Genomic DNA, 27,502 nt, shown 5'->3' on the forward strand with positions numbered 1-27,502 from the left:
GCACCCGCTCCAAAGCCTCCACGTCCTTCCTATAATGCGGTGACCAGAACTGTACGCAATACTCCAAATGCGGCCGTACCAGAGTTTTGTACAGATGCAACATGACCTCCTGACTCCGGAACTCAATCCCTCTACCAATAAAGGCCAACACTCCATAGGCCTTCTTCACAACCCTATCAACCTGGGTGGCAACTTTCAGGGATCTATGTTCAGATCTGTCTCGGTTGCTGAAAAAGATCTTCAGCATTCCACAGCTACTTTGATCATAATCTGGTGGTAACGGGGCTTTCATTGTCGCAATACTGTCTTCATTCTTAGGCATGATGTGGAGATGCCGGCGTTGGACTGGGGTGAGCACAGTAAGAAGTCTTACACCACCAGGTTAAAGTCCAACAGGTTTGTTTCGATATCACTAGCTTTCAGAGCGCTGCTCCTTCCTCAGGTGAATGGGTTCAGGTGAATTCTTAGGGTTTCTGAAGGGTGTCATCAACCAAGTTTAAAGTAGAATCTGTCTCCTGGAATTCACCTCTCAGGTGTGTATACATGTCTGAAGAGAAGGAGGAGCTTGGACTGCCACAGGGCAAAAGCATCATAGCACCTCCCTGGAAGTCTGGCACACAGAAATATCTTCATGGGTTACACACCAGCTTCACATCAATGGAGTAAATGCTGTTGCAGTTAAGGAATATCCCTTGATAGTCTGCATGTGCCCAAATTGCTGTGTGTGCATAATTAATAACACCCGACACCTATGGGAAACTAGCCAGAGTCACAAACCCAAGCACCACTCTTGTTGACTGGCTTTAGAGAAAAGCTGTCATAATGGTATGTCTCTGGCAGAGACTTGAAAAGACTCAATTATTAAAAAATGTCAAGGTCAGTGGTAACTTTGATAGCCATGGATGGTGCGGGTCACCAGATCCAGCAGGAAACGGGAGCGGAATTCTCCGACCCCCCGCCGGGTTGGAGAATCGCCGGCGGGCCACGCCACGCCGCCCCGATGCTGGGACACAATTCTCCGCAGAGCGGAGAATCAGCGCCACTGGGGCCGGCGTGGTCGGCGCAGCGCCGGTCGGGGTATGCGCCAACTCTCCGGCCCGGGCCGGCGTGCCGATTCACCGGCCCGGATTAGAACGGCCATCAACAAAAGGCTGAGTCCCGCCGGCGACGTTCTAACATCCTCTGAGCCGGCGGGACCTCAGCCTTGAAGGGTCCGGGGGTGGCCTGTGGGGTGGGGCGGGGGGACCTCCGTCGTGGCCTGGCCCGCGATCGGGGCCCACCCCGTTTGGCGTCGGGGCCGGCGCAGGGAAGAAGGCCACTGCGCATGCGCTAGTTGGCGACGGGCCAACTGCACATGCGCGGACCCGTGGTTCATGCGCCGGGTTCACACAGGGATCGGCAGCTGCAACGGCATGGGCCGCTCCAGCGCCATGCTACCCCACTGTGGCCCAGAGAATCGGGTCTTGGAACGGGCGCTGACGCCGGAGTAAAACACTCCCGTTTTTACGCCGGCGTCGGCACTTAGCCGCCCGATAGGAGAATCCCACCCAGATCTCCTTCCAAGAGGCTGCACGTGCCTGCCACCACCCGACCTGACTTCCTGAGCCTCCTTAAACATATTGTTCAGAGATATCGAGAACGCTCAGTTTAACCTATCACCCGGTGTTGTGCCTCCTGTATTGTGCACCCATTTGCGACTGTTAGCTGCAGATCTCGGAAGAGCAGCAAATTGTTGCTGGTCTCTGAACAGCAGCAAGCTGGTACTGGATCCCTGAACGGTCGGCTGGAGCTTGGCATATTGGTCCTTGACTGAGCAACAATCTAAAGCATTCATAGTACCACTCATCTCGATACGATTGCGAAAACGTTTAAAATATAGAACGGAATTACTCAGCAAAAGTACCTGGCGTGCACAAGCCTTTTCCCACAAGCAGGTAAGAAAGCAACTGTGAATACCCATGATTATCGGCAATATTTCCATTAGTTTGATTCATCCCTTTCAATTGCTTAATGACAAATTTCAGGATGCACCCTTAAATTTGCAAGGAAGTTGAAATATTATTGAGAAATGATAATACATTAATAGACAATCTGCCTCTCCTGAGGAGGATGGACACAAGTTGTCTACGCACTCGGTTAATCTCAGAAGTTGATAGGTTGGAGACAGCTCTCCGACACGCTGATATTTTTTGCCAGTATTGACCAGTCAACCGCACACAAATACATGCTCTCCTCCAGATTAAAAATCTCATTGTTATAGTCAGCCGAGGCAACCATCCCTTATATTGGTGCTTTGGTTGCTCCATCAGGCATGTGCACTTAGTTCACTAATTTCAACAATAATATTCTGGATGGTTACGAGAAAACTTTCTTTGAGCTTCTTCACAGTAATATTAGTCAGATATGTTCTGCCCTGGATCGCTACATGCATTTAAGCTTCCACACAATCTCTCAGGTACCCAGCCACGCCAACATAGCACTCCTCCTGCTTTACCGGCTGTGTTAAGATGTCACCAACCTTAGGATCACCACGATCTTGCTTCCCACTGGCCGACTTTAAATCTAATTTGCGTGGCTGTCTCTTTAATTCAGAGCCCTTTTTCTTCTCTGCTTTAACTTCACCAAACAGGACTTTGTCCAGATTCTTATTCTTTGTTCCTTTGACTCAACTATCTCCCTTGGATATTCGTTAGTTCCCACTCCCTAGTTTCTGGGACTTTCTATTTCAATTTCTGGAACTTGGCTTTCTGTCCCTTTGTACGGTCCTGCCTGTTCTGTCAGTGCCCGTGAAATGCTTCTTGCCTCTGGGTTACCTGGTTCCAAGTGCTTCTGTTTTTCAGTGGGGGCCTCTAGTTGCTGAGCAACAGCTTAGTATTTTTAAACCTTGCAATTGCTTCTATTTATTTATTTTTTTTGAAAATCTTTTTATTGGCTTTTCTCATATTCATAAACAGTTGTTACTTATATACATTGCATTTTTCTTGCCTGCACTAATTTGCTTTATTTTACAGAGAGGTTTGTTTTGTCCTTCATTTGACTAACTGTATGTACGTTTTGCTGCCCTCTTGATCGGTCTATGATATCCCCCCTTCCTCTTCTCTTGTGGTTTCCCCATTTTGGTAAATCCCTTATTACAATGCAGACAACGTTTAAAGTGAAACTAAAACATACAGACTTACAGGCTACCTTTTTAACATGAAGCTGAACTGGGGTTGTAACACTTTCTTAGAACACACATACAAAAATACAAATTAAGCTTAAACTTCTATTTTATTCACACAATACAAATATAAATTTCTTAAAATATCCCTATTTCCTAACAGGAAAAATCAGGGGTCTCAGTGCAAATGTTAGGGTTCCATGGCAGAAATCCTGGGTCACTCAAGTGATCAGAGCCTCAGCCAGAGTTCCAAAAGAAAACTCAACGGCAAATACCTACGATGGTCTCCCAGCACTCCCCAACCACCCTCCCCTCCCCCAAGCCCACCCTAATGCCCAGGAAATCTGCCAATGCAGACTGGGACAAATGGAGTAAGAGCAGAAAGGCTGACAGTGAGCTGAACAGCAGAGTTTAAAGTTCAGTGAACAGCCGCTGGCAGTAAATTGCTGCTCTAGTTCCAGCAGAACACCAATAGGGCTGGGAAAGCAAAGCACTCACAATGGACAAAAAGGTAGAGTGCACAAGAATTATGAAGAATTAAAGGAAGATGCAGAGGATAAGAATTAAAGGACCCTAGGTGGGCAATAACAAAATTCTTTAAATGTTATGACCCAGAAAAGAGCATAAGCTGGTGCAGAAACTGACAAATCTAGACACATAAGATCTTTGACTATCGAACTAAATCATCACGATGAGATCTTTGTAACTAAATCTAATAATTTTTAACAGTGTCCAGACAATGTGATGGAAGAACTGTACTACAATACTTATTTAATTATGTTTTCCTTGTTCATTAAACCATCAACCTACATGATAAAACAAACACAAGTTTAAAATTTATAGCCCTCTACCACGAAATGTCTTGCAGTCAAGTAATAACTTGTTTTTATGTGCTGCCATATCCTGCCATCCTTCTGTGTCTTAAAGCATGAACGTCCAGAGATCATTTATAAACATGAGGTCATTTCCGAAAGTGGGTCTGCGCCCTTTTTACCTTAGTTCCACTTGTCATGTAGCATTTCTCTCTCCGATTTGCAAATTACATTTTGCTGGAAAGGTTCATAAACAACGTTGTATAGACCTCCACTTTTTAAACTCCATTTTTTCTAAACTACTTTTTTTCAGCAATGTCCCCATTGCTATGATTCCACCAGATGCAAAATAATTACTATTTCAGAAACTCAGGTTACATTTGATGACGGATTTAAACAAACAGAGCTGCGGACAGTAGTGGAAGAATAGCAAGAGTTAAACAAAAACAGTCAAATTGCAACCATTTGTAACAGGAGATTTACAAAGTTAGAGCTTCAGCATAATGAACTGCTATCATAATGAACTCCAACTGCTATCCAGTGTATGCACGGAGCTTTACAGAAATGAAGTAGGTGGAGTTTGGAACTGGACATTAAACATTGCAAAATATATTTTCTTTGGATTTTAATTTTCCCTTCACAGCAGCAGCACATCTTAAAATAATCACAAGGTTTCAATTACGTGTTGCTCTGTAATTCTAAGCATTCTAAGAAACCAATACAAGTAGAAACACTAAGATGGGAAAAATAATAACTACCATAGCTACTATGGCATCGTGTATAGATAGTCTCTCCTCTGGCCTCATATTATGCTCTTGACTCAGTCTCCCTCCATATCTTTATCCAATTTTCCACCTTTCTCTATCACTATATTTTCTCTGTCTACAATTCAAAAGTTACATTTGCAAGAGATCACCAAAGGTGGTGATACTCAGGGGCATGCCATACCAAGGATTGAAGTTAAATCCATCCCCAGGTCTCATCACACCAATAGTGCTTTGGTTTGCATGGTCCACATTGGAACATTCAGAACTCAAGGCAGATAAGGAGAAAAGGTTCAGGTTGGCAAAGACACTTTTTTTCACACTAAAGATATGTGAGTGCATGGTTATTAGCAACATATCTTTAGGATTTGTGCATGCAGCCAGAAGGGTTTATAAATTGCAAAGTTCCCACCAAGCCATGGGGATGCAGTTGCTATCATCAGAAATAGAATTAGTAAATTGATGTGGAATTATTTTTACTGATTTGCTGTATTTTTTTCACAAAAATATGGTCAGTAAAAGGCCTTTAATTGCATTTGTGGTAACTCTTAGTTGTTTCATTATGAGTGGATTAGTAGATGGATATAACAGAGATGCCAACTTTGATAAAGATAATAAGCCACCTATTTAATTTACATAGCTGTTTTTAATTGGTTGTCTTTTGGTTAATGAGGAATCATATAATTTAGAATCATAGAATTTACAGTGCAGAACGAGCTCATTCGGCCCATCGAGTCTGCACCAGCCTTTACAAAGAGCACCCTATTCAAGCCCACGTCTCTACCCTATCCCCGTAACCCAGTAACCCCCATTTAACCTTTTTTGGACACTAAGGGCAATTTTTGCATGGCCAATACACCCAACCCGCATCACTTTGGGCTGTGGGGGGAAACCGGAGCACCCGGAGGAAACCCACGCACACACGGGGAGAACGTGCAGACTCTGCACAGACAGTGACCCAAGCCGGGAATCGAACCTGGGACCCTGGAGCTGTGATGCAACTGTGCTAACCACTATGCTACTGTGCTGCCCACTGAACCAATCAACATACCGAATGCACTGGCACTTTTAGGACAGTTATTATTTTTCATAGTCCCATGGTAAACTTATTAAAAGTTGTTGTTCTTCATTTTAATCTCCACAATCCCAGTGTGTGTATGTAGCCTGATGCCAATTACTGCACAAAAACAAAACTGAGTGTAGTATACACAGAAAAGACAGCAAACAGTAATGTAATAACGAATGCAGTCATTACATCATCGACTTGAGTGAAAATATTACATTTCAGATATATTTTAAAATCTCAAATTTCATGCTAAGGGTAATATAAGCAGATTCCGAATTTTGCGCAGTTTAATAACATTTTAACAGTCTGTCTTACTGGAAGCGCAATAGAATTAATTCATGCTCTGCACCACTAATCTTTTGATATGATTACATAAAGCACCACAGATTCAAACATTTTATAACCTTGTCACACAGAAAAAATAGCAGGGTCTTTTATCAATATCAAATTGAGTTTTACAGTCATCACAGGATCCAAAGCTTGTGATCAGCAGAGAACATTATTTATAACACACATTTGAGTAAAAACAAATTATTGGCTATATATATATATATATATATATAATTATACAGCATTTACTTGGTTTCACAATCTCTGTCAGTTCACTTAGAACCTCAAACTATCACATGTATTAAACCTAAAGAAAAGTAATAAAAGTATCAAATGATACCATTGACATCCGCCCTGCATTATATCCACTGCTATATGAGAAACCGATTAGTCAGATTACTTTGAAATTTATACAGACATTTGACCACCCATTAATGGGAAGCTGGTGATTAAAGCGAATCTGAACACTAATATTTACCGGTAGTAGTCCCCGATCCACAGTGTAATTACTGTATTAACTATCTCTTCAGAGTCTGGTCTGTGTGTTGTGGCTATGGCATATACTCCAGCATCATATCCGGCTAACAGTTTAATAATATTACTTTCTGTCACATACATTTTTTAAAAATCATGATGTGCATTGCAATATTCTCCATCAAAGTGATAAGAACATTTCTCTGTACCCATACTGCTTATGTTTTTTGTTAGTAAAGAGTACTTGGCATGGAAACTTATGAACAGAAATGGAGGGGGGAAAGAAAACATTCTCTGACTGGAATCTGAAAGCTAAAATAATACCCAACAATTTTTCTGCTTAAGATTTGATTGCTGAAATAGCATATCAAAGATTGGTTCCTTAAATTTATAGACAAATACACAGTGAATAAATAAATTGTTGTATAAAAAAGTCCAGTAATATTTTAACCATGGTCATAAGGAACAGTAAATACCAAGGTGACTTCATTCAATTTTTGACCACTTCATAAATTACAAATATATATATTTAAATCACCTAATTTTAATTTCACAAAAGTAAAAGGTTTTAGATCAGAATAAAATAGCGTTTGTGGAAGATCATTTTAAAATTAGCATTAAGTGGCAACGTTCGCAAAATCACCCCAGCTATTCTCTCATCTTTGGGAACAGCAATCAACAAAGGTACAAAGAAACCAACAGAAAGATGAACAAGTATTTTATTTTTTTATTTTTCCAATTAAAGGTCAATTTAGCATGAGCAATCCACCTACCCTAGACATCTTTGGGTTGTGGGGGTGAGACTCACGCAAACACGGGGCGAATGTGCAATCGCCACACGGACAGTGACCTGGGGCCGGGATCGAACCCGGGTCCTCGGCTGCGTGAGACAGCAGTGCTAACCACTGCACCACCGTGCTGCCTGAAAGATGAGCAATTACAAGTGGGGTCAATAAAAATATAATCCAAACACCACCTGTGGAAAATTCAGAATTGAGGTACTACACATTACAACATGATGCTTGAGATAAAGACCACACAAGAGGTCATCCAATACCTCAAAACAATGAAGTTCACAAGCCATTTCTGGCCATTAAATATCATTGGGGATAGGTTCATTTCTTAAAAATGCAGGTTAACAATGCCAATAATGCACTTTGGTCACAAGTGACAGGGACAGCCGTTATTAATATCAGAATGTTCCATGTTGCTCCACAAGTGCCAATTCATTTTTTTTAAATAAAAAGTCTCCTTCCTCAATTTGATTTGAAGTTTGGGTGTGAGCTGCAGAAGCCAAATTACATTCGATAATCAGATCTGCATATTAATTACAATTGCTGCATAACCTGACCAATCCTTAAATGATGTAGGATGGTATCTTCACTTGAATACAAAGACAGCAGCTACTACATCATAAATTTTATGTTGGCTGAGGACAAATGGGCTTTTAAGCACATTCGCTGACTATCTACCTATGGCCCAGACTTTGCAGTAAAAATAGGGGCTATCAACACGCATATTTCAAAAGTGTAAATCAACAATCACATTTGTGTGCTAAAACACAGAAATCAGGAAATTATTGTCCAGGGTTCCCTTTTCTTCCCGAGTTTTGTTTTCATGCTATCTAGATAGCCAAGAGGCTCGGCATTGAAACACAAGGAACAGCATGAAGCTGAGGTACTTATTTGATGGGTACACACTGTTGTGAAAATTATAATAAAGACAAATTCTTTGACGTTCGATTTAAGGAAATTTATTTACACAAATATTTGCGGAGAGAGGAGTGGTCTGGCTACATAGCCATTCCACAGCACTCTGAGTTATACAATTGAAAACCATTATATTTATAGTGTGAAATAAACAACTTTGAAGAGATAAACCTTGAGAACATACGCAAATGGAAATACAAATGTTTTGCTCTTGGTTTAAAAACAATTCTCGAGGATGCATTTTGTTGTCCTTCAGAAGAACAACTTCTCATAATAAGGCCGAGTCCAAAATATTAAACAGTATTTTGTTTACATTACCGAACCCACTTATTTTTGTTCAAAAGCTGTGTTAAACTATAGTCAAGCATTTCCCAGCATGCTTCCAAGTGGGCAACTCATTAATTTCCCTTCCACAGACACTGATCAGGTCAGAAAAGGTTAGTCCTTATCCATGCCAGTACAAGTACGTTTCTTAATAACTGGCAAACAACCTTCTTGAAATTAACTTTTAAAAGTGTGGAATTTCATTTCTTCAGATTGGAATTCGCACTGGAGGTATACAAAAATAAAAACATGAAATAACACTTTTGTTTAATGTTTTTTCCTGTCACATTTGTTTTACTCTCTTTATCCCAACTTTCCTTCGCTCTCTCCCTCAGGGAAGCACAGCCATCTACAGGCCCCAGATGACTGAGTGGGCATACCGTGGACCAAGGTCTGGGCCAGCAAGTGCTCAGCAGCATTTTGTTTGTGAAGTACCTCTGTCTGGATCTTACTCAATTACCGTATAACTGTAACCCTGTATGACAAGCTCCATATATCGAGAGGATACATCTTATGTAAAATCGCTAAAACTAGAGTTTCTGTAAATTCTTCTAGATACATGTTGATTTTGTCTTGTGTAGCGTATGATATGAAATGTCAAAACAGCAATAAAAATATGTTTTTTTAAATCAGCTACAACATATAAATTTTTTAAAATTCTTTTCATTATAGAAAATATTATGGTAAATGTAAGAAATTACTGATTGTTTACATTATAGAGCCACTTCCAGTATGGGTTTTAAATTTTAATAGGAGACAGCGTACTTTTGCAGAGTGACATGTGTGCAGCGTATGGGGTACAAATATGGGGTAGAATTTCTAGATAGGGTTCCGACCATGACGGGTTTCGACCAGATCGTGTTTTTGACCAATACACGTTTTCGGCCATAATGTGTTTTCTACCATGACACATTTCTGACCATGACGCATTTTCAAACATGACGCACTTTCATCCATGACATGTTTTCAACACATGACGTGTTTTCTACCATGACGTGTTTCTGACATGACGTGTTTTATACCTTGACGTGCTTCCGAACATGACGCATTTTCGACCATGATGTACTTCTGACAATAACTTGTTTCTGACCGCGACACGGTTCCGACCACAACGGGGTTCCGACCATGACTCGCTTTGACCATGTTTTGTTTTCTACCATGACGCCTTTCTGACCACGACGTGTTTTGAGTTTGACCACAACGCGTTTCTGACCGTGACAAGTTTCCGACCATGACAGGTTTCCGACCGTGACAGGTTTTGAGTTTGCGACCGTGACGCCTTTCCGGCCGTGGCGAGATTCCGTCCGTGATGAGTTTCCGGCCGTGACGCGTTTCCAGGTGTGATGCGTTTCCGGCCGTGACTCGTTTCCAGGTGATGCGTTTCCGGCCGTGACGCGTTCCGAGTTTCCGACCGTGACAGGTTTCGAGTTTATGACCATGACGCGTTTCCGGCCACAACACGTTTCCGGCCATGATACATTATCTACCATCACACGTTTCTGACCATTACATGTTTCCGCCAATGAGATGTTTTGTGCCATGACACATTTTCTACCGTGACACTGTTTCTGACCATGACTTCTTTTCTATCATGACACGTTTCTGAACATGACACGTTTCTGAACATGACACGTTTCTGAACATGACACACTTCCGACCGTGACGCGTCTCCGACCATGACGCGTCTCCGACCGTGACGCGTCTCCGACCGTGACGCGTCTCCGACTATGACGCATCTCCGACTATGACGCATCTCCGACCATGACGCGTCTCCACCGTGACTCGTTTCCGACCGTGACTCGTCTCCGACCGTGACTCATTTCCGACCAGGACATGTTTCTGACCACAACCCGCTTTGACCAAGGCTTGTTTCTGAACACAGCGCCTTTCGGGTTTCCGGCCATGACACGTTTTCCAGCCATGACTCGTTTTCCGGCCATGGCGCATGGGAGCACAGTGGTTAGCACAGTTGTTTCACAGCTCCAGGGTTCCAGGTTCGATTCCCGGCTTGGGTCACTGTCTGTGCGGAGTTTGCACTTTCTCCCCGTGTCGGCGTGCAGCTTAGGTGGATTGGCCATGCTAAATTGCTCTGTGTCCAAAAAGGTTAGGTTGAGTTACGGGGATAGGGTGGAGCAGTGGGCTTAGGTAGGGTGCTCTTTCCAAGGGTCGGTGCAGACTCGATGGGCCGAACGGCCTCCATCTGCACTGTAAATTCTATGACCTCGATAACCTTTATGACGTGTTTCCAACCATGGCGCGTTTTCTGTCATGAGACATTTCGGACCGTGACGCATTTCTACGTTAAGCGTTTCTGACCACGACGCGTTTCCGACCACGACGCGTATCCGACCACGACGCGTATCCGACCACGACGCGTATCCGACCATGACTTGTTTTCTACTTTAAGGCGTTGTCTATCATGCCACGTGTTCTACCATGATATGGTACGCGTTTCGACCATGCCGTGTTTCTGACCTCGAGGAGCTTTCTACCACGATTGGTCTCCGACCATTTCCGACCATGACAGGTTTCCGACCATGACACGTTTTCTACCTAATTATTTTGGATAGAATTAGTAGTCACATGGAAGAATGTTGGGGAATGCGCTGATTAGTGAGTGGGTGAAACTGAAGGAGATCAATATTAGGGAAATGGTGTTGCGGAAATTGATGAAATTGAAGGCTGATAAATCCCCACAGCATGATAATCTACATCACAGAGTATTTAAGGAAGTGGTTCTAGAAATAGTAGATGTATTGGTGGTCATCTCCCAGATTTCTATAGACTCTGGATTAGTTCCTGCAGGTTGGAAGGTAGCTAATGTAACTCCACTATTTTTTTTAAAAAGATAGAGAGAAAACAGGGAATTATAGACCAGTAAGCCTGACACAGGTAGTGGGGAAAATTCTAGAATCCGTTATCAAAGATTTTATACCAGAGCACTTAAAAAACAGTGGCAGGATCATAGAGTCAGCATGGATTTATGAAGGGGAAATCATGCTCAACAAATCTACTGGAATTCTTTGAGGATGTAACTAGTAGAGTTGACGAGGGGGAGCCAGAGGATGTGATATATTTGGACTTTCAGAAGGCTTTTGACAAAGTCCGTATAAGAGATTAGCATGTAAAATTAAAGCGCATGGGATTAGGATGGCAGGACATACGCATGAGGAGAGATTGTGTCAGTTAGGATTGTATTCACTGGAGTTAAGAATGAGGGGAAATCTCATAGAAACCTATAAAATTCTAACAGGACTAGACAGGTAGATGCAGGAAGGATGTTCCCGAGGGTGGGTGTGTCCAGAACCAAGGGTCACAGTCTGAGGATATGGGGTAGACCATTTAGGACAGAGATGAGGAGAAATTGCTTCATCCAGAGATTGATAAGCATGTGGAATTTATTACCACAGGAAGTAGTTGAGGCCAAATATATTAATGATGTGGATGAGAATTTACGACGCATGGTTAGTAAGTGGACAATGAAGACGGTTATCTTGGATTGCAATGGGATCTTAATCAATTGGACCAGTGGGCCGATGAATGGCAGATGGAGTTTAATTCAGATAAATGTGAGGTGATACATTTTGGTAGATCGAATCGGGGCAGGACCTACTCAGTTAATGGTTGGATGTTGGGGAGAGTTATAGAACAAACATATCCAGCAATACTGGTTCATAACTCCTTGAATGTGGAGTCACAGGTGGACAGGGTGGTGAAGAAGGCATTCGTCATGCTTGGTTTCATTGGTCAAAACATTGAATACAGGAGTTAGGACGGCTTGATGAAGTTGTACAAGACATTAGTAAGGCCACGCTTGGAAGACTGTGTACAGTTCTGGTCACCCTGCTATAGAAAGGATATTATTAAACTAGAAAGAGTGCAGAAAAGATTTATAAGGATGCTACTGGGATTTGATGGTTTGAGTTATAAGGAGAGGCTGGAAAATCTGGGACTTTTTTCCCTGCACCGTAGGAGGCTTAGGGGTGATCATATAGAGGTCTATAAAATAATGAGGGGCATAGATAAGGTAGATAGTCAACATCTTTTCCCAAAGGTAGGGGAGTCTAAAATTAGAGGACATAGGTTTAAGGTGAGAGGAGAGATAAAAAATGATCCAATGGGGCACTTTTTTCACACAGAGGGTGGTGAATATCTGGAACGAGCTGCCAGAGGCAGTTGTAGAGGCGGGTACAATTTTGTCTTCTAAAAAGCCTTTGGACAGTCATATGGGAAAGATGGGTATAGAGGGTATGGGCCAAATGCAGACAATTGGGACTAGCTTAATGGTAAAAACTGGGCAACATGGACAAGTTGGGCCGAAGGGCCTGTTTTCATGCCATAAACTCGATAACTCTATCAAACATTGTATGTTTTCAAGAAGCAGTTAAATATAGCACTTCGGGCAAAAGGAATCAAAGGATATGGGAGGAAAGAGGGATTAGCCTATTGAGTTGATGGTCAGTCATGAATGGCGGAGCAGGCTCAAAGAGCCGAATGGCCTCCTCCTGCTCCTATTTCTGACCATGGCATGTTTTCTACCATGGCTCGTTACGTGTTACTGACCATGACACGTTTCCGACCCATGACGTAGTTCAACAAGAAATAGTAAATTATGACAACTGCTTTGAAAACAACTGACAAAAAACAAAATGCTCAACTCATTGAGAAAATCCCTTGAGCCTCAAAATGAAATTGTCATTCATTTCCCACTGAAGTTATAGTGCAAAATCAGCAGAAATTACTGGGGAAATTTTAAACCACAATCTGCAGAAGTTGAAAGAGACAGATAATCTTACCCATATCCATTCATTGGCCTTCAGTTCCACAGCATTCTCAGGTTCTGCACTGTAGAGACACCACAGGCAATGTAACAGGTTCTGGTGGCTCTCCTCTGTATTAACAAACAGCAATCAGTTTAAATATAAAGTAGACTGAAGTATGTAAATCACTTACCGCCAAGTATCTGCATTAGACTTTAATGGTACACTGAAACTTCCTTAGAGTTCACTTTAACAGTATGAATTAGAACATGTTACCATAAATCATAAGCAGCTGTGCGGAGACAGAAATTCCGGTTTACTTGAACAATTACATATTTGTTGCAGAGAAAAATACTAGATTATAGGTTTACTATGTACATTTCAACTTTGAGCACTAAATATTGGCTAGACTAATGCCTTCATTGTAATTATGTAAAAAAAAATACATATTATCAACATAAGTATGAATCAGTAATAAAAATGCACATCCACATCAGTTACAGGTTTAAAATCCAAATAATGAATAGAATTTTAAACAGGTTTGTTCTCTCACATGGAAATGACATCCACTGAATCTCCAAACTTTTAAAAGTTTCTCTCTTTTACCACTAATGGAGAAATGAACAATTTCAGTTCACGCTACAGCACAAAAACACGGAGTGAACAACGATGGGCACAATTCCCCTGATCAGCAACTAATTGCTCCTGCCAGCAGGAAAATCAGATTGATTCCCATTTGCGCTGAGAGCAACCCTGACGTGCCATGCAATGGCACTTAGAAAATATGTTACCCTCAATCGGGTTTTCAGTGCTATTCCCATCACACTTCATCCCCCTGCCCTCTCAGTTCTTCCCTTCAGCACCCCCTCATTCCCTCAGTCCATCCCCTTGCAATGCCCACCTGGTAGCTTGCAGTCCAGGGTGGCAAGGGGGTGAGTACCCTCCCTACAAATTCCTCAAGAGTGGCATGGGCGGGAGGGGGGGGTCCTTCATGGAAAGTGGGCATCAGGGGAGCTTGTGCTGGGTGGAAGAGGCTCAGGTCAGGGGTCTTTCATGGGATGAGGGTTGTCCCATACTCTTACATTCTGCAGCGTTTAAGACCTTTTAACAGTCAGTCAGTATCTACAAATTAGACGTTCTCTCATAATAAAGTGGACGTGTTCCCACCTGGATCCCTAAAATCTTTAAAAGCTCTTTTGGTATGCCAAGTTCAAAAATCTGTGAGGTGAAGGTAAAGGTGGAGGATCCCAAAACCCTTCAATGTGGTGTAAAACTTTGAAGTGGTTTTCTCAATGTCAATTTCATTTCCCTTTAAGTATTGAAAACTGTTTGTTTGCCTAGAAGGCTAAAAGCTTTGAACTGCATTGTTTACATTCAATTTCACGCATCATTGCCTCCTAAAAGCTTTTTGATTGACAGGTCGAGGCAGTTTCAAAGGAGGGATTAAGATTGTTTATTTATATACCTCTGCAGGGATCTATAAATTCAGGGGAGCATGCGGTTTTCTAACCGCAGTTTTTTTAGTTTTTAAAAAAATGTTTCCTCTTTGTTCTCAAGTGCTTCCTAGAAAAAGCAGGTGCTGCCCCCACACCTGTTACAGACAGAAGGGGATTAATTTAAACAGCCCCCTGATTTCTCCACTCATTATCCATCCATAAACAGAAAGGTGCTGTATTTTCCCCAATCTTTCAGTGATCTAATCCTCTATTTTTTTTTGATAAACATTTCATTGGAGGCATTTTCAAATACATGCATAAGAAAGCAGAAAAAAAACTCAAAAAACAACCACAGCAACAGCAAACAGCCGAAACACCCTTACACATGTCCCCAACCATCTTCGCTCCCCCGCTCTACCCACTGCCACCCAGGCGCCTGCCCCCTTTTTTTAAAACTTTTAACCCAACTCGAACAGAAACCACCACCCCCCACCCCAATGACTCAATATTCCATATGACGACCTTGCCCTCTCCTATTTCCTCCTCAGACAGGAGTTTGTTCTGCAGCATCAGGGGTGGCAGCATCAGAAACAAAGGCACCTCCTTCCTCATAAAGACCCTAACCTGCAGATACCTGAGCCCATTCCCTTTCAGCAACTGAAACGTCCCCTTCAGCTCCTCTAGATCTGCAAACCTCCCTCCAATAAATAAATCCCAAAGTATTCCATCCCCACCTGCAACCCCCAGAACCTGGCATCCAACCCCGGCGGGGCAAACCTATTATTGTAGCACTGGTTCCACACCTTCAATGCTGATACCACCACTGGGCACATGATGTACCTGGCTGGTGAGAACGGAAGGGGTGCCAGCAATAGTGCCTTCAAACTGGTCCCTTTCCATGGGGCTGCCCCACTCCAACCGCTCCTCCACCGCCCATTTCTTAACCATTGCAATGTTTGATGCCTAATAATAGTTTTGCAAGTTCAGCAATGCTAACCTGTCTAAAAAAGGACTAGGGCACAAAGATCGGGAGGTTCACAACACAAACAAAAATTTCAGCAACACGGTCATCTTTATTGTCTAGATCCGACCAACCAACAACAATGGCAGCAGATCCCACCTCTTAAAGTCCATCGCCTTCATTCCCTCCACCAACTGCGCCAAATTCAACTTGTGTAGCTGGGCCCAACCCAGTGCCACTTCTATCCCAAGGTAACGAAAACTCGCCCCGACCAACCGAAGCAGCAGCCCCCAAACCCCTCCTCTGAACCCGGGCATTAAGTGGACATATCTCATTTTTCCCCATGTTGAGCTTATACCCCGAAAAGAGACCAAACGCCCCCCAAAATCCCCATGATCCTGCCAAAGCTCCCGACTAGGTCCAAAATATACAGCAGGAGATCACCCGCGTAAAAAGAAACTCAGTGCACCCCCACGCTCAAAAACCCCTCCACCAACTTCCGGTGGTGGCGATGAGGGAGTGAGCCGCACATTCGGTGGCTCTCACTCCGGACGGATTTTGAGACCTGGTTTCCCGACTTTTTTGAACTTTTGAGCGCTAGAAAAGACAGCCACAAAGTTGCTGAGTTAAACGTGCAGAGCTGCATGGAAACAAAGAGCAGAAAGCAGCGAAAGCAGGAAAAGAAAGGGCTGAGACAAAGTGGTGTGGGAGCTGACCCGGGATCAAAGATGGCTGACGTACGGACCGTGGACCAGACAATCCAAGCAGCACTGGACAATATGCTGTGGGTCATAAAAGGACATTTTGAAGAGATGAAGTGGGATAACTTAGAACCGCTTCAGAAAGCGGAGGAGCAAGTGAACCAAAGACTAGAGGCCCAGGACAAAAAGGTCACGGTGCTGGAGCAAGCGGTGGAGGAACAGGCGGACACACAAACGATCGCGGCAATAGAGATAGATGGGTTAAAGGAGCGACGGAGAAGGCTGCTTGACAAACTTGAAGACCTGGAAAACAGAGCCCGCAGACAAAATCTGAGAATTGTTGGCCTCCCGGAGGGGGCCGAAGGAGCAGACGCCACGACGTTTGTGGCAGACCTGTTGCAGCAGCTGATGGGGGCTAACTCCTTCCCGCGACCGCTGGAGCTGGAATGGGCACACAGGGTGCAGATGAGGCAGCCGCGACCGGGAGGTCCTCCCCAACCAGTGGTGGTCAGGTTTCACAGGTTCACGGATAAGGAGCGTGTCCTTCAGTGGGCAAAGAGCACAAGGAGCTGTACATGGAACAACAATGTCCTGCGCATCTACCAGGACTCGAGTCAGGAGGTGGCCAGGCGACGAGCAGCCTTTAAACGAATTAAGGAGATTTTGTTCAAAAAGCACGTGAAGTTCGGTCTGCTCTTCCCGGCACGTCTTTGGGTCACGCACCAGAGCCAGCATTACTACTTTGTGGACCCCGATGAGGCGATGGAGTTCGCAAAGGATCAGCGACTGGTGCTGAACTGAGGACCCACGGACTCAAGCCAGAGTCTGAGTATTATTGTTTACGTGACTTCTATTTTTCTTGGAATGACTTTCTATTTCTTTGGTGCTTCACAGGTACTTTATATTTTTTCACTGCCTTTGGTTACAATGGGCGAGGGAGGGGGATGGGTGCCCCCTCCCTCTTTTCTTTTTTCGGCTTGCTTTTTCTTTGTGTTTTTTCTGTCTGGAGCTTCCATCGTAACAGAAATTTGGCCGGGAAGCAATGGGGGTTAAAGTTATTTGATGCAGGGGGTTACACGGGTACTGTGTTGCTGTGTTTTTCTTTTATTAATGCGCAGAAAGGGGGCGATTGGTATCACTCAGCTGTGTACACGACTGGAATAGCGTTACAGCTGGAGCGGTCTCGGTTCGTTATTTGATTGCCCTTTTTTGTTTGATCTTCCTTATCTCAGAGAGACTGCTTGAGGAGGACAGACCAGGGGAATTGGTGTGGATGGGTGGGAGGGGATGAGCTCGGGGGAACAATGGGAGCGAGACAAGTAGGCGCCGGAGAGATGAGTCACCGGGCTAGCAGGAAGCTAGTCAATGAAGTCAGGTGGGGAGTATGCATAAAGCCAGTGTATGGGGTTTCAGAGGGTTGTTGTTGCTAAGGGGGGGGGGGGGGGGGAGCTATTCTGCTGACATGGGAGGGATCTAAATTAGATAACAGAGAGGAGGTCGGGGATGGGAACTGCCAGGAGGCGAACCGGGAGGGGTGCAGCACATGGGCTGGGGGCAGGCCCAAGAAGGGTTATGGTTGACCGGCACGGGGGGGGGGGGGGGGGGGGGGAGAAAGAGTGGGGGGCAGGTGCCCTCCAACCAGGCTGATCACCTGGAATGTCAGACGATTAAACGGGCCCAGTCAAGAGGGCGCGTGTTCGCGCATTTGCGGGCTCTAAAGGCGGACGTAATCATGCTGCAGGAGACACATCTGAAAGTGACTGACCAGACCAGACTAAGGAAGGGCTGGATTAGCCAGGTCTTCCACTCGGGCTTAGACTCTAAGTCCAGGGGGGTGGCAATCATGATCAATAAACTGGTTCAATTTGAGGCGCAGGGCACAATTGCAGACGGAGGTGACAGATTTCTTATGGTCTGTGGTAGACTTGAAGGGGTGAGGGTAGTCCTGGTGAATGTATATGCTCCAAATTGGGATAATGCGGACTTCATTAAAAGGGTGCTGGGGAAAATTCTGGACTTAGATTCACGCAAGCTGATTATGGGGGGGGGATTTCAACACGGTCCTCAACCCCGGACTAGACCGGTCATGCTCCAGAGCGGCTAGGCTCCCAGCGATAGCAAGGGAACTGAGGGGGTTCATGGAGCAGATGGGTAGACCCATGGAAAGCCAGACGGCCGACGGGAAGGGAATTTTTTCGTTCTACTCGCATGTTCGCAAAGTATATTCTAGAATCGATTTCTTCATCGTGAGCAGGGACTGTGTAGGCGGGGTAAAAAATACGGAGTACTCGGCGATCACCATCTCGGATCATGTCCCATACTGGGTTGACCTGCAGGTCTGCAAAGGGAGTTACCAATGCCCGCAATGGAGGTTAGACGTAGGATTGCTAGCAGATGAGGGGGTGTGCGAGAGATTGCGGAAGTGCATGCAGAACTACCTGCAGGTTAATGACACAGAGGAAGTCTCAGCAGCGACCCTGTGGGAGGCGCTGAAGGCGGTGGTAAGGGGGTAGCTGATTTCAATCCGGTCCCACAGAGATAGAACGGACAGAGTGGAAATGGACAGACTGGTCAAGGAGATTCACCGGACAGACAGGGAATACGCAGAGGCCCCGAGGGAGGACCTACTTAGAGATAGACGGAGACTGCAGGCCGAGTTGGGAGTGCTGTCCACGAGCAAAGCCATGGAACAACATAGGAAGGCAAAGGGGGTGGTCTATGAGCATGGGGAGAAAGCTAGCAGAATGCTTGCGCAGCAACTCAGGAGGAAGGAGGCGGCCAGAGAAATAGGCAGGGTAGTGGACGGTATGGGGAACAGAGTGGATGACCCGTCAGGACTGAACAAAGTGTTTCAGGAGTTCTATAGCAAGCTCTATACCTCGGAACCCCCTGAGGAGCTGGAGGAGATGAAGCGCTTCTGAGACGGACTGACCTTCCTAAAAGTGGGCAGGGGGCTAGTAGACGGGCTGGGGCCCCCGATTAGAGCTGAGGAAGTACTGGGGGGCTTGAAGGCCATGCAGTCGGGTAAATCGCCGGGGCCGGATGGATACACATTGGAGTTCTACAAAAAGTTCTCGGATATAGTGGGGCCGGTGCTGACCAGGGTATTTAACAAGGCGCGGGACAGAGGGATTCTACCTCCGACGATGTCACAGGCTACCATCTCGCTGATATTAAAACGGGATAAAGACCCAGAAGCGTGTGGGTCATACAGACCAATCTCCCTGATCAACGTCGACGCCAAGCTTCTGGCTAAGGGTTTGGCGCTTAGAATTGAGGACTGTGACCCGGAGGTGATCGGGGAAGACCAAACAGGGTTTGTTAAAGGCAGACAGCTGGTAGCCAACTTAAGACTACTCAACGTGATCATGATGCCCCAGGAGGGTAGAGAGGTAGAGGCAGTGGTGGCAATGGACGCAGAGAAGGCCTTTGACCGGGTGGAGTGGGACTATTTGTGGGAGGTACTTGGATGGTTCGGGTTCAGTGAGGGCTTTGTCGACTGGGTCAGACTATTGCACCAGGCCCCAAAAGCTAGCGTAAGGATGAATAGGACAACATCAGAATATTTTAGACTACACCAGGGGACCAGACAGGGATGTCCACTCTCCCCATTGCTGTTCGCACTGGCTATAGAACCTCTGGCGATTGCCCTGAGTGCGGTGAGGGGGTGGAAGGGAATGATTAGGGGAGGGGTGGAACACAGGGTCTCGCTTTACGCAGACGACCTGCTCCTGTACGTATCGGACCCGCTGGCTGGGATGGACAGTATACTGGGAGAGAGAGAATTTGGCAGGTTTTCAGGGTACAAACTGAACATGGCTAACAGCCAGATGTTTGTAGTACAGGCAAGGGGCCAGGAGGATAGGTTGAAGGGGCGGCCATTTAGGTTGGTCGGAGAAAGTTTCTGATACTTGGGGATACAGGTGGCGCGAGATTGGGGCAGGCTGCACAGGCTAAATTTGACTAGAGTAGTGGAACAAATGAAGAGCAAGTTTCGGAGATGGGATGCACTCCAGCTATCACTTGCAGGGAGAACGCAGACAGTAAAGATGACAATCCTCCCAAGATTCCGGTTTATTTTTCAGTGCCTCCCGATTTTCATCCCGTGGTCCTTCTTCAAAAGGCTCAACAAGATCATTATGGGCTTTGTCTGGGCAGGAAAGTCCCCACGGGTGAAGAAAGCAATGCTTGAGAGGAACCGTAGCGAGGGGGGACTGGCGCTACCGAACCTTAGCAACTACTACTGGGCGGCCAACATAGCCATGGTAAGGAGCTGGATGGTGGGTACGGGGTCTATTTGGGGGCGAGTGGAGACGGCAGGGGCACCAGTTTGGCAGCCCTGGTCACGGCTCCCCTATCGCTCCCATCGGCCAGGTACTCCACCAGCCTGGTAGTGGTGGCAGCCCTGCGGATCTGGGGCCAGTGGAGGAAACATGTAAGGGAGGTGGGAGCATCGGTCTGGTCTCCATTATGCGACAACCACCCGATTTGCACCCGGGAGCATGGACGGTGGTTCCGAGTATGGCAGCGGGCGGGAGTCAGGAGGATGGGTGATACGTTCTTTTGGGGGGGGGGGGGGGGGGGGGGGGTGCTTCACGAGCATGAGGGCCTTGGAGGAGAAATTCAGACTAGTAAGGGGGAATGACTTCATACGCAGACAGGTCCCATCTTTCCCATGCCTCCCACCAAATGGGATCCAGGATAGAGTAGTTTCCAGGGGAGAGGTAGGAGAGGGGAAAGTCTCGGATATTTACCAAGAACTCATGAAAGGGGAGGAGTCCCAGACAGGGGAACTGAAGCTCAAGTGGGAGGAGGAGCTCGGCGAGGAGATGGAGGACGGGGTATGTGCGGAAGCCCCGAGTAGGATAAATTCAACTGCCACATGTGCTAGGCTCAGCCTGATTCAGTTCAAGGTCGTCCACCGGGCCCACATGACGGTGGCACGGATGTGCAACTTTTCTGGGGTGGAAGACAAGTGTGCTATATGCGCGGGGCGACCAGCGAATCACGTCCACATGTTTTGGGCATGTCCAAAACTTAGGAGATACTGGGAGGAATATGCAGACGTCATGTCCCAGGTACTGAAAACGAGGGTGGTGATGAGACCAATAGTGGCAATTTTGGGGGTCTCGGAAGACCCGGGAGTCCAGGAGGAGAATGAGGCCGACGTCTTGGCCTTTGCTTCCCTGGTAGCCCGGCGATGCATACTGCTGGCATGGAGGTACTCAAAGCCCAGGACATACTGGGAGGGATTTGCGGACGTCATGTCCCAGGTAATGAAAACTAGGGTGGTGATGAGTCCAGTAGTGGCAATTTTGGGGGTCTCGGAAGACCCGGGGGTCCAAGAGGAGAATGAGGCCGAAGTCTTGGCCTTTGCTTCCCTGGTAGCCCGGCGATGCATCCTGCTGGCATGGAGGGTCTCAAAGCCCCCGAAGACCGAAGTATGGCTCTCGGACATGTCGAGCTTTCTTGGTCTGGAAAAAATTAAGTTTGCCTTGAGAGGATCTTTGTCAGGGTTCGCCCGATGGTGGCAACCATTCATCGACTTCTTCGCGGGGAATTAAACGCCAGTGTGTGTGTGTGTGGGGGGGGGGGGGGGGGGGGAGTGGGTAGAGTAGAATGGGGGGGATAAATAGGCAGGTACTGTTTATGAGGGAGGTTTGGTTATTTGCACTATGTTTTTGTTGATATTTGCACATTACTGTACACTGTAAATGTTTACAATGCCAAAAATACCTCAATAAAATTGTTTATTAAAAAAAAACCTCCACCATCTCAAGACCCTAAGCGTCATTGCTAAGGGCTCAATCACCAGGGCAAAGAGCAGCGGGGAGATCGGACAGTCCTGCCACGTCCCCCAGTGTAACGCAAAGTACTCCGAGCTGACCCCGTTAGTCCAAACACTCGCCTTAGGCAATAGTCGAACCCAGTCCACGAATCCGTGCCCAAACCCAAATCGTCCCAGCACCTTGAATAAATACACCCACTCCACCCGATCGAAAGCTTTCTCTGCGTCCATCGGCACAACCACTTCCATTTCTCAGACCTCCAAGGGTATCATAATCACATTCAGTAACCTCCAGACATTCGTCGACAGCTGCCGCCCCTTCACAAATCCCATCTGGTCCTCATCTATCACCCCCGTACACACAATGCTCTATGCACGTCGCCAATACCTTCGCCAACAGCTTCGCATCTACATTCAACAGGGAAATTGGGTGGTACGACCCACACTGCTCCGTGTCCTTGTCTTTCTTTAAAATGAGCGATATTAAAGCCTGACGCAACGTAGGGCGAGAGGGGGGCTCCAGCTCCGACCCAAACATCTTGTAGAACCCGATTGAGAACCCACCTGGACCCGGTGCCTTCCCAGTCTAGATCGACGCCACGCAATCCATTACCTCCCTCAGCCTAATCACAGCCCACTGTCCTTGCACCTTTGCCTCTGCCACACTCCGGAACTCCAGCCCATCCAAATACCGCCACATACCCTCATCTCCCACCGGTGGCACCGAGCTACACAATTTCGAGTGAAACGTCTCAAGTATACCACTCACCTCCTCCAGCTCCGTTACCACCCTACCCTGCCATCTCTCATTCTCCCAATTTCCTTCACCGTCGCCTGCGTCAACTGATGCGCAAGCATCCTGCTGTCATTCTCTCCATATTTATATATAGCCCCCCTAGCCCTGCACAATTATCCCACCGCCTTTCCCTTGGACACAAGTCCAAACTCCATCTAGATCTTGTCTTTCCCTCAACAAATCAACCCTCGGAATGGCCTCCACCAACCTCAACCTCTCAGCCCGCTCCACCCTCTCCCTGTGCGCCCAGATTGACATAAACTCCCTCCTTAAACACTGCCTTCAGCACCTCCCACAACGTGGAGGTGGAGACCTCCCATGTCTTATTCTGCTCCACGTAGTTCTGGATAGCCACCCCTACCTTTTCGCAAATCTTATTCACTAACCCCACATCCAGCATCCGCCGAGGCCATTGGGGACTCCCCTTTGCCACCCACAAATCTACCGAATGCAGTGCGTGGTCAGCCACCACGATCGCCGAATATTCTGATAGGGCCTTGTCCAGACAAAGAAGTCAATCTGGGAGTACACCTGGTGGACGTGCGAGAAATATGTAAATTCCTTTGCCCTCGGTCTCACAAACCGCAACGGGTCTGCCCCTCTCATGCGTTCCATAAACCCCATCAGCTCTTTTGCCATGGTCGACACCTTCAGGAAACTGGAACACAACCGGTCCAGCACCATATTGAAATCCCCCCCCCTTACATGATTCCACGCAAGTTAGAAATCCAGTCAGAAAATGTTCAATGAAGGTTCTTTCAGTTGGTTTTTTCTGGTAGAATTCATGATCTCGATCCTAGGAACTCGCTTGCAGGTTGAGAATGCAGCAAAGTATTCTTGTATCCTGGAAATTAGTTCACTCTGTAGGCAAAATACAGGGTCCTTTCTGGAGGTTAGACTTTGGAGATAGAAGGCAGGCTGCTAGCCTGGTGCCCGGTTCCCTTCGGAGGTAAACCGCAATGGAAGACAAAATCCAGAATATCTGGGTAATTAAAGGATATCAAACAGCTCAAGTCTCATGTGACAGGGTAGTTTCAGGTCAGGCTATTCAGCTAATGAGCTCTCCTGTTAAAATCCATTGTGTTTTGAGAACATAGAACATAGTGCAGAAAGAGGCCATTCGGCCCATCGTGTCTGCACCGACCCACTTAATCCCTCACTTCCACCCTATCCCCGTAACCCAATAACCCCTCCTTAACGTTTTTGGTCACGAAGGGCAATTTATCATGGTCAATCCACCTAACCAGCACATCTTTGGACTGTGGGAGGAAACCGGAGCACCCGGAGGAAACCCCGCAGACATGGGGAGAACGTGCAGACTCCGCACAGACAGTGACCCTGCGGAGAATCGAACCTTGGACCCTGGCGCTGTAAAGCCACAGTGCTATCCACTTGTGCTACTGTGCTGCTGAGGTGACTGTAGAACCATTATCACAACATTGGAGTTGAGGAGTCACGAATAGCTCTGCCTTTGTCCACTGCTGGCTGGTGCAGATCTCTCTTCTGCTAATCCACTATGTTGGCTTGGCTGGAATGTTTATGCAATGCAAGGAATGATATATTCCAGGGATTTGATGTGTTACCCTTTGTGTTTAAACTGCTCAGAAACTCCCAGAACTACCATCATATGGTCAGAGGAGGCCGTTTTATCAATTCAGCCACATGTCTACTTAAAGAAATAATAATTTTATAAAGTAGTTAATTATATTACAATACAACATTTCTGGGTATAGGGTACTCAGGAAAGATAAGGAACGAAGAAAATAGGAGTAGGGGTATTGATGAAGAGAATAAATTAGAGCTGGAAGGAGACTGTCCTTGTGGGATTAAGAACAGTAACTCATTAGTTTGAATTCAGAAACAGGAATGGGGCCATTATGCTAATTGGTATATTCTACAGAATGTATTCCATATTCTACAAATAGTGAGAAAAAGATAGATGAGCAGATTTTCAAAGAAATTAAAACTATAGAATTATGATAATTTCATTTATTTTCATTTATTCATGGGTGAGCACCCCTGAGAAGACCAGCATTTTTTGCTCATCCTTAATTGTCCTTGTAGGTGGTGATGAGCCTCCTTTTTGAACCGCTGTGGTGTAGGTACACCCAATGCTGTTAGGAAGGGAGTTCCCATGTTTTTGATCCAGCAACAGCGAAGAAATGGGGATACAGTTCCAAGTCAGAATAGTGTGCGACTTGGAGGAAAACGTGCAGGTGGTGCTATTCCCATATTGCCTTGTCCCCTAGGCACCAAGGTCATAGATTTGTAACGTCTGTCAAAGGAGGCTCTGGGGAGTTATGTTCAGGGCAGAAAGGGGAGGCATTTCTGAAGTGTATTCAGGAGAATTTTCTTGATGAGCATGTTTCCTGCCCAATGAGGAAGGAGGAATTGCTGGATCGGGTCCTGTGGGATGTAATAGATCAAGTGGAGAATGTAAATGTCAGGGAACACCTCAGGAATAGCGATCAGTGTAGCGTAAGGTTAGTTATGGAGAAAAAGAACCAATCAGAATCAAAATACTTAACTGGAGAAATTGGTGGGGTTGGGGTGGGAGGTGTGGCAGCATGGAGGGTCCCCTGGCAGGTCCACATTGCACTGTGCAGGGCTCAGCCTGGGTGTTTAGAATAGTTCATCTGAAGTTAGACTATTTCTTTCCTTCCACTTCTTTCAGAGTATAAGTGAAAGACTGGCAGAACCATCCAAAAGTAGTGATTTAATTCACTTTGTCGGATGGTTCCCAGCCCAGCAATTGTCCAGCAAACGCTAGCCTTTCTGGACATTTGCCGAGTAAACCCTTACATGGGAACTTCCAAGAGGGACTCCCCAGTGCATATTTGGGCTACGCCCCAAATCACACGCTGGGAAGACAGGACATTATGGCCCATAATTCCACTAAATCATGTTTTGAAGGCCAATCAGCTACAGGTGAATTAAACAACATCAACAATCATTACAACCAATAGATATGAAATCAAAAGGAAGATCATGATGGATGTCAAACACCCTCTGGGTCAGGTAATTTAACACAATTGTTGTCAACTATATTTAATTTACATATTCTAGTTCAAATTATCTTTAAATTAGTTGATTTTTCTGATCAAAAGCAAGCAGCCTCCTCCCACAGTTCATCTCAGAAGAATTACTGGAAGTGCATTTATGGTGCGTCAACCCCCTAAACCGGAGATTAGCATGCCAAAATACTCTGTTCAAAGGGGCACTACAGCAGTAAGCTAGTCATCTTGTCTCCATGCATACACATTGACTTTAACAAAGGCACAATTACCATTTTAAGTATGGTGTTTAAAATTGCTATTTATAATTAAGCAAAGACAAGCAAAACCAAAAATTCATTATTTTTAATATAACTTCTCAATCATAATGCATGATTTGGCATGAAAAATTCAGTCTCCTTCTGAACTTGGCGCTTCCAGTTCACAAAAGTGTCTGAAGATTAAATTTATTTTGTCCGAAAATCTTCATAAACTTACCATGTGCTACGACAAATGGATTCCAACATAGTCTGCCCAATAATTGACCAATCAGTGGAAATAATTTTAATACTGAAGTAACATTCTGTAATAAGAGGAGAAATGCATTGGTCAGGATTTATACAAAACAGACATAGGTCATTGGAAAGAATTATACTTTATTAATATACTGCTGCAATATCATGAAACTGCTCACAGTTGAATCTTATTTACCCAGTTTTTTAAAATTATTGCTGGTGCTTCTGCACCATCAGGTGATGGACACTGGACTCATATGACATACGTTTGCTGGTATAGTATTTCCAAATTGAAATTATCCTTAATATACTTCTTGCAATGTAGCTATTAAGTGCAAACAATCTTTGTTGAACATAACTACAACCAGAATGCACCTTTAAGCACCAGAATAAGGTACAATTGGTAAATATCAAACTTTTATAATAGATCATACAAATTAGCAATTTTATTCAACTTGAAAGTTACAAAATCAGTTTAAAGAATATTTTCTTATATCTGTGTTCTTGTGCTATACACAGAGGTACCTGTAGAGTGTGACATGCACCAGCACATCCAAGTTGCATTGCTGGCTACAATCTGCCCAATGACAGTGAGCTCTATGTTTCCATGCAGGTACCTATATGTAATGCTTTCCTCACCCACTGGTTACATTTTAATGTTCGCAGTGTATTATGCCACCCTGGACAATTGTGTGGTCAATTCCAACCCCACGTGCCCTGGAGTCACAACACAAATTAATTAACCAATAATTCTTATGAAAATACACGAGATCTTTGGCCCTTGGCTGTCCAATAATTAGTCACCAGGTTCGTACAACCAGAACAAATATAGCATATGCAATAAAACAAGTTAATGGCGAACGAATATCTGACTCCTCCTTTAACCGCCTCACCCTCTACACATACATACAAG

At 45.3% G+C, this 27,502-nt stretch overlaps 1 protein-coding gene across 2 annotated transcripts in view; it reads right to left on the reverse strand.

The window, feature by feature from the left end:
• The window catches only part of fancc (FA complementation group C), a 274,053-nt gene that overhangs the window by 201,887 nt on the left and 44,664 nt on the right, over nucleotides 1-27,502 (reverse strand). Inside the window, exons 2-4 of one of the 2 annotated variants that reach the window (XM_072516729.1) lie at nucleotides 26,573-26,657; nucleotides 13,436-13,530; nucleotides 7,380-7,528 (exon numbers count right to left, since the gene is read on the reverse strand). In XM_072516729.1, coding sequence (XP_072372830.1) covers nucleotides 7,380-7,528; nucleotides 13,436-13,445 — 159 coding nt within the window. In that variant the 5' untranslated portion in view covers nucleotides 13,446-13,530; nucleotides 26,573-26,657. The remainder of the gene's footprint in view (nucleotides 1-7,379; nucleotides 7,529-13,435; nucleotides 13,531-26,572; nucleotides 26,658-27,502) is intronic. The other variant, XM_072516728.1, reaches the window with a different exon arrangement.

Source organism: Scyliorhinus torazame, chromosome 9 (genome assembly GCF_047496885.1).
Source record: "Scyliorhinus torazame isolate Kashiwa2021f chromosome 9, sScyTor2.1, whole genome shotgun sequence".
NCBI classification, from domain to species: domain Eukaryota; kingdom Metazoa; phylum Chordata; class Chondrichthyes; order Carcharhiniformes; family Scyliorhinidae; genus Scyliorhinus; species Scyliorhinus torazame.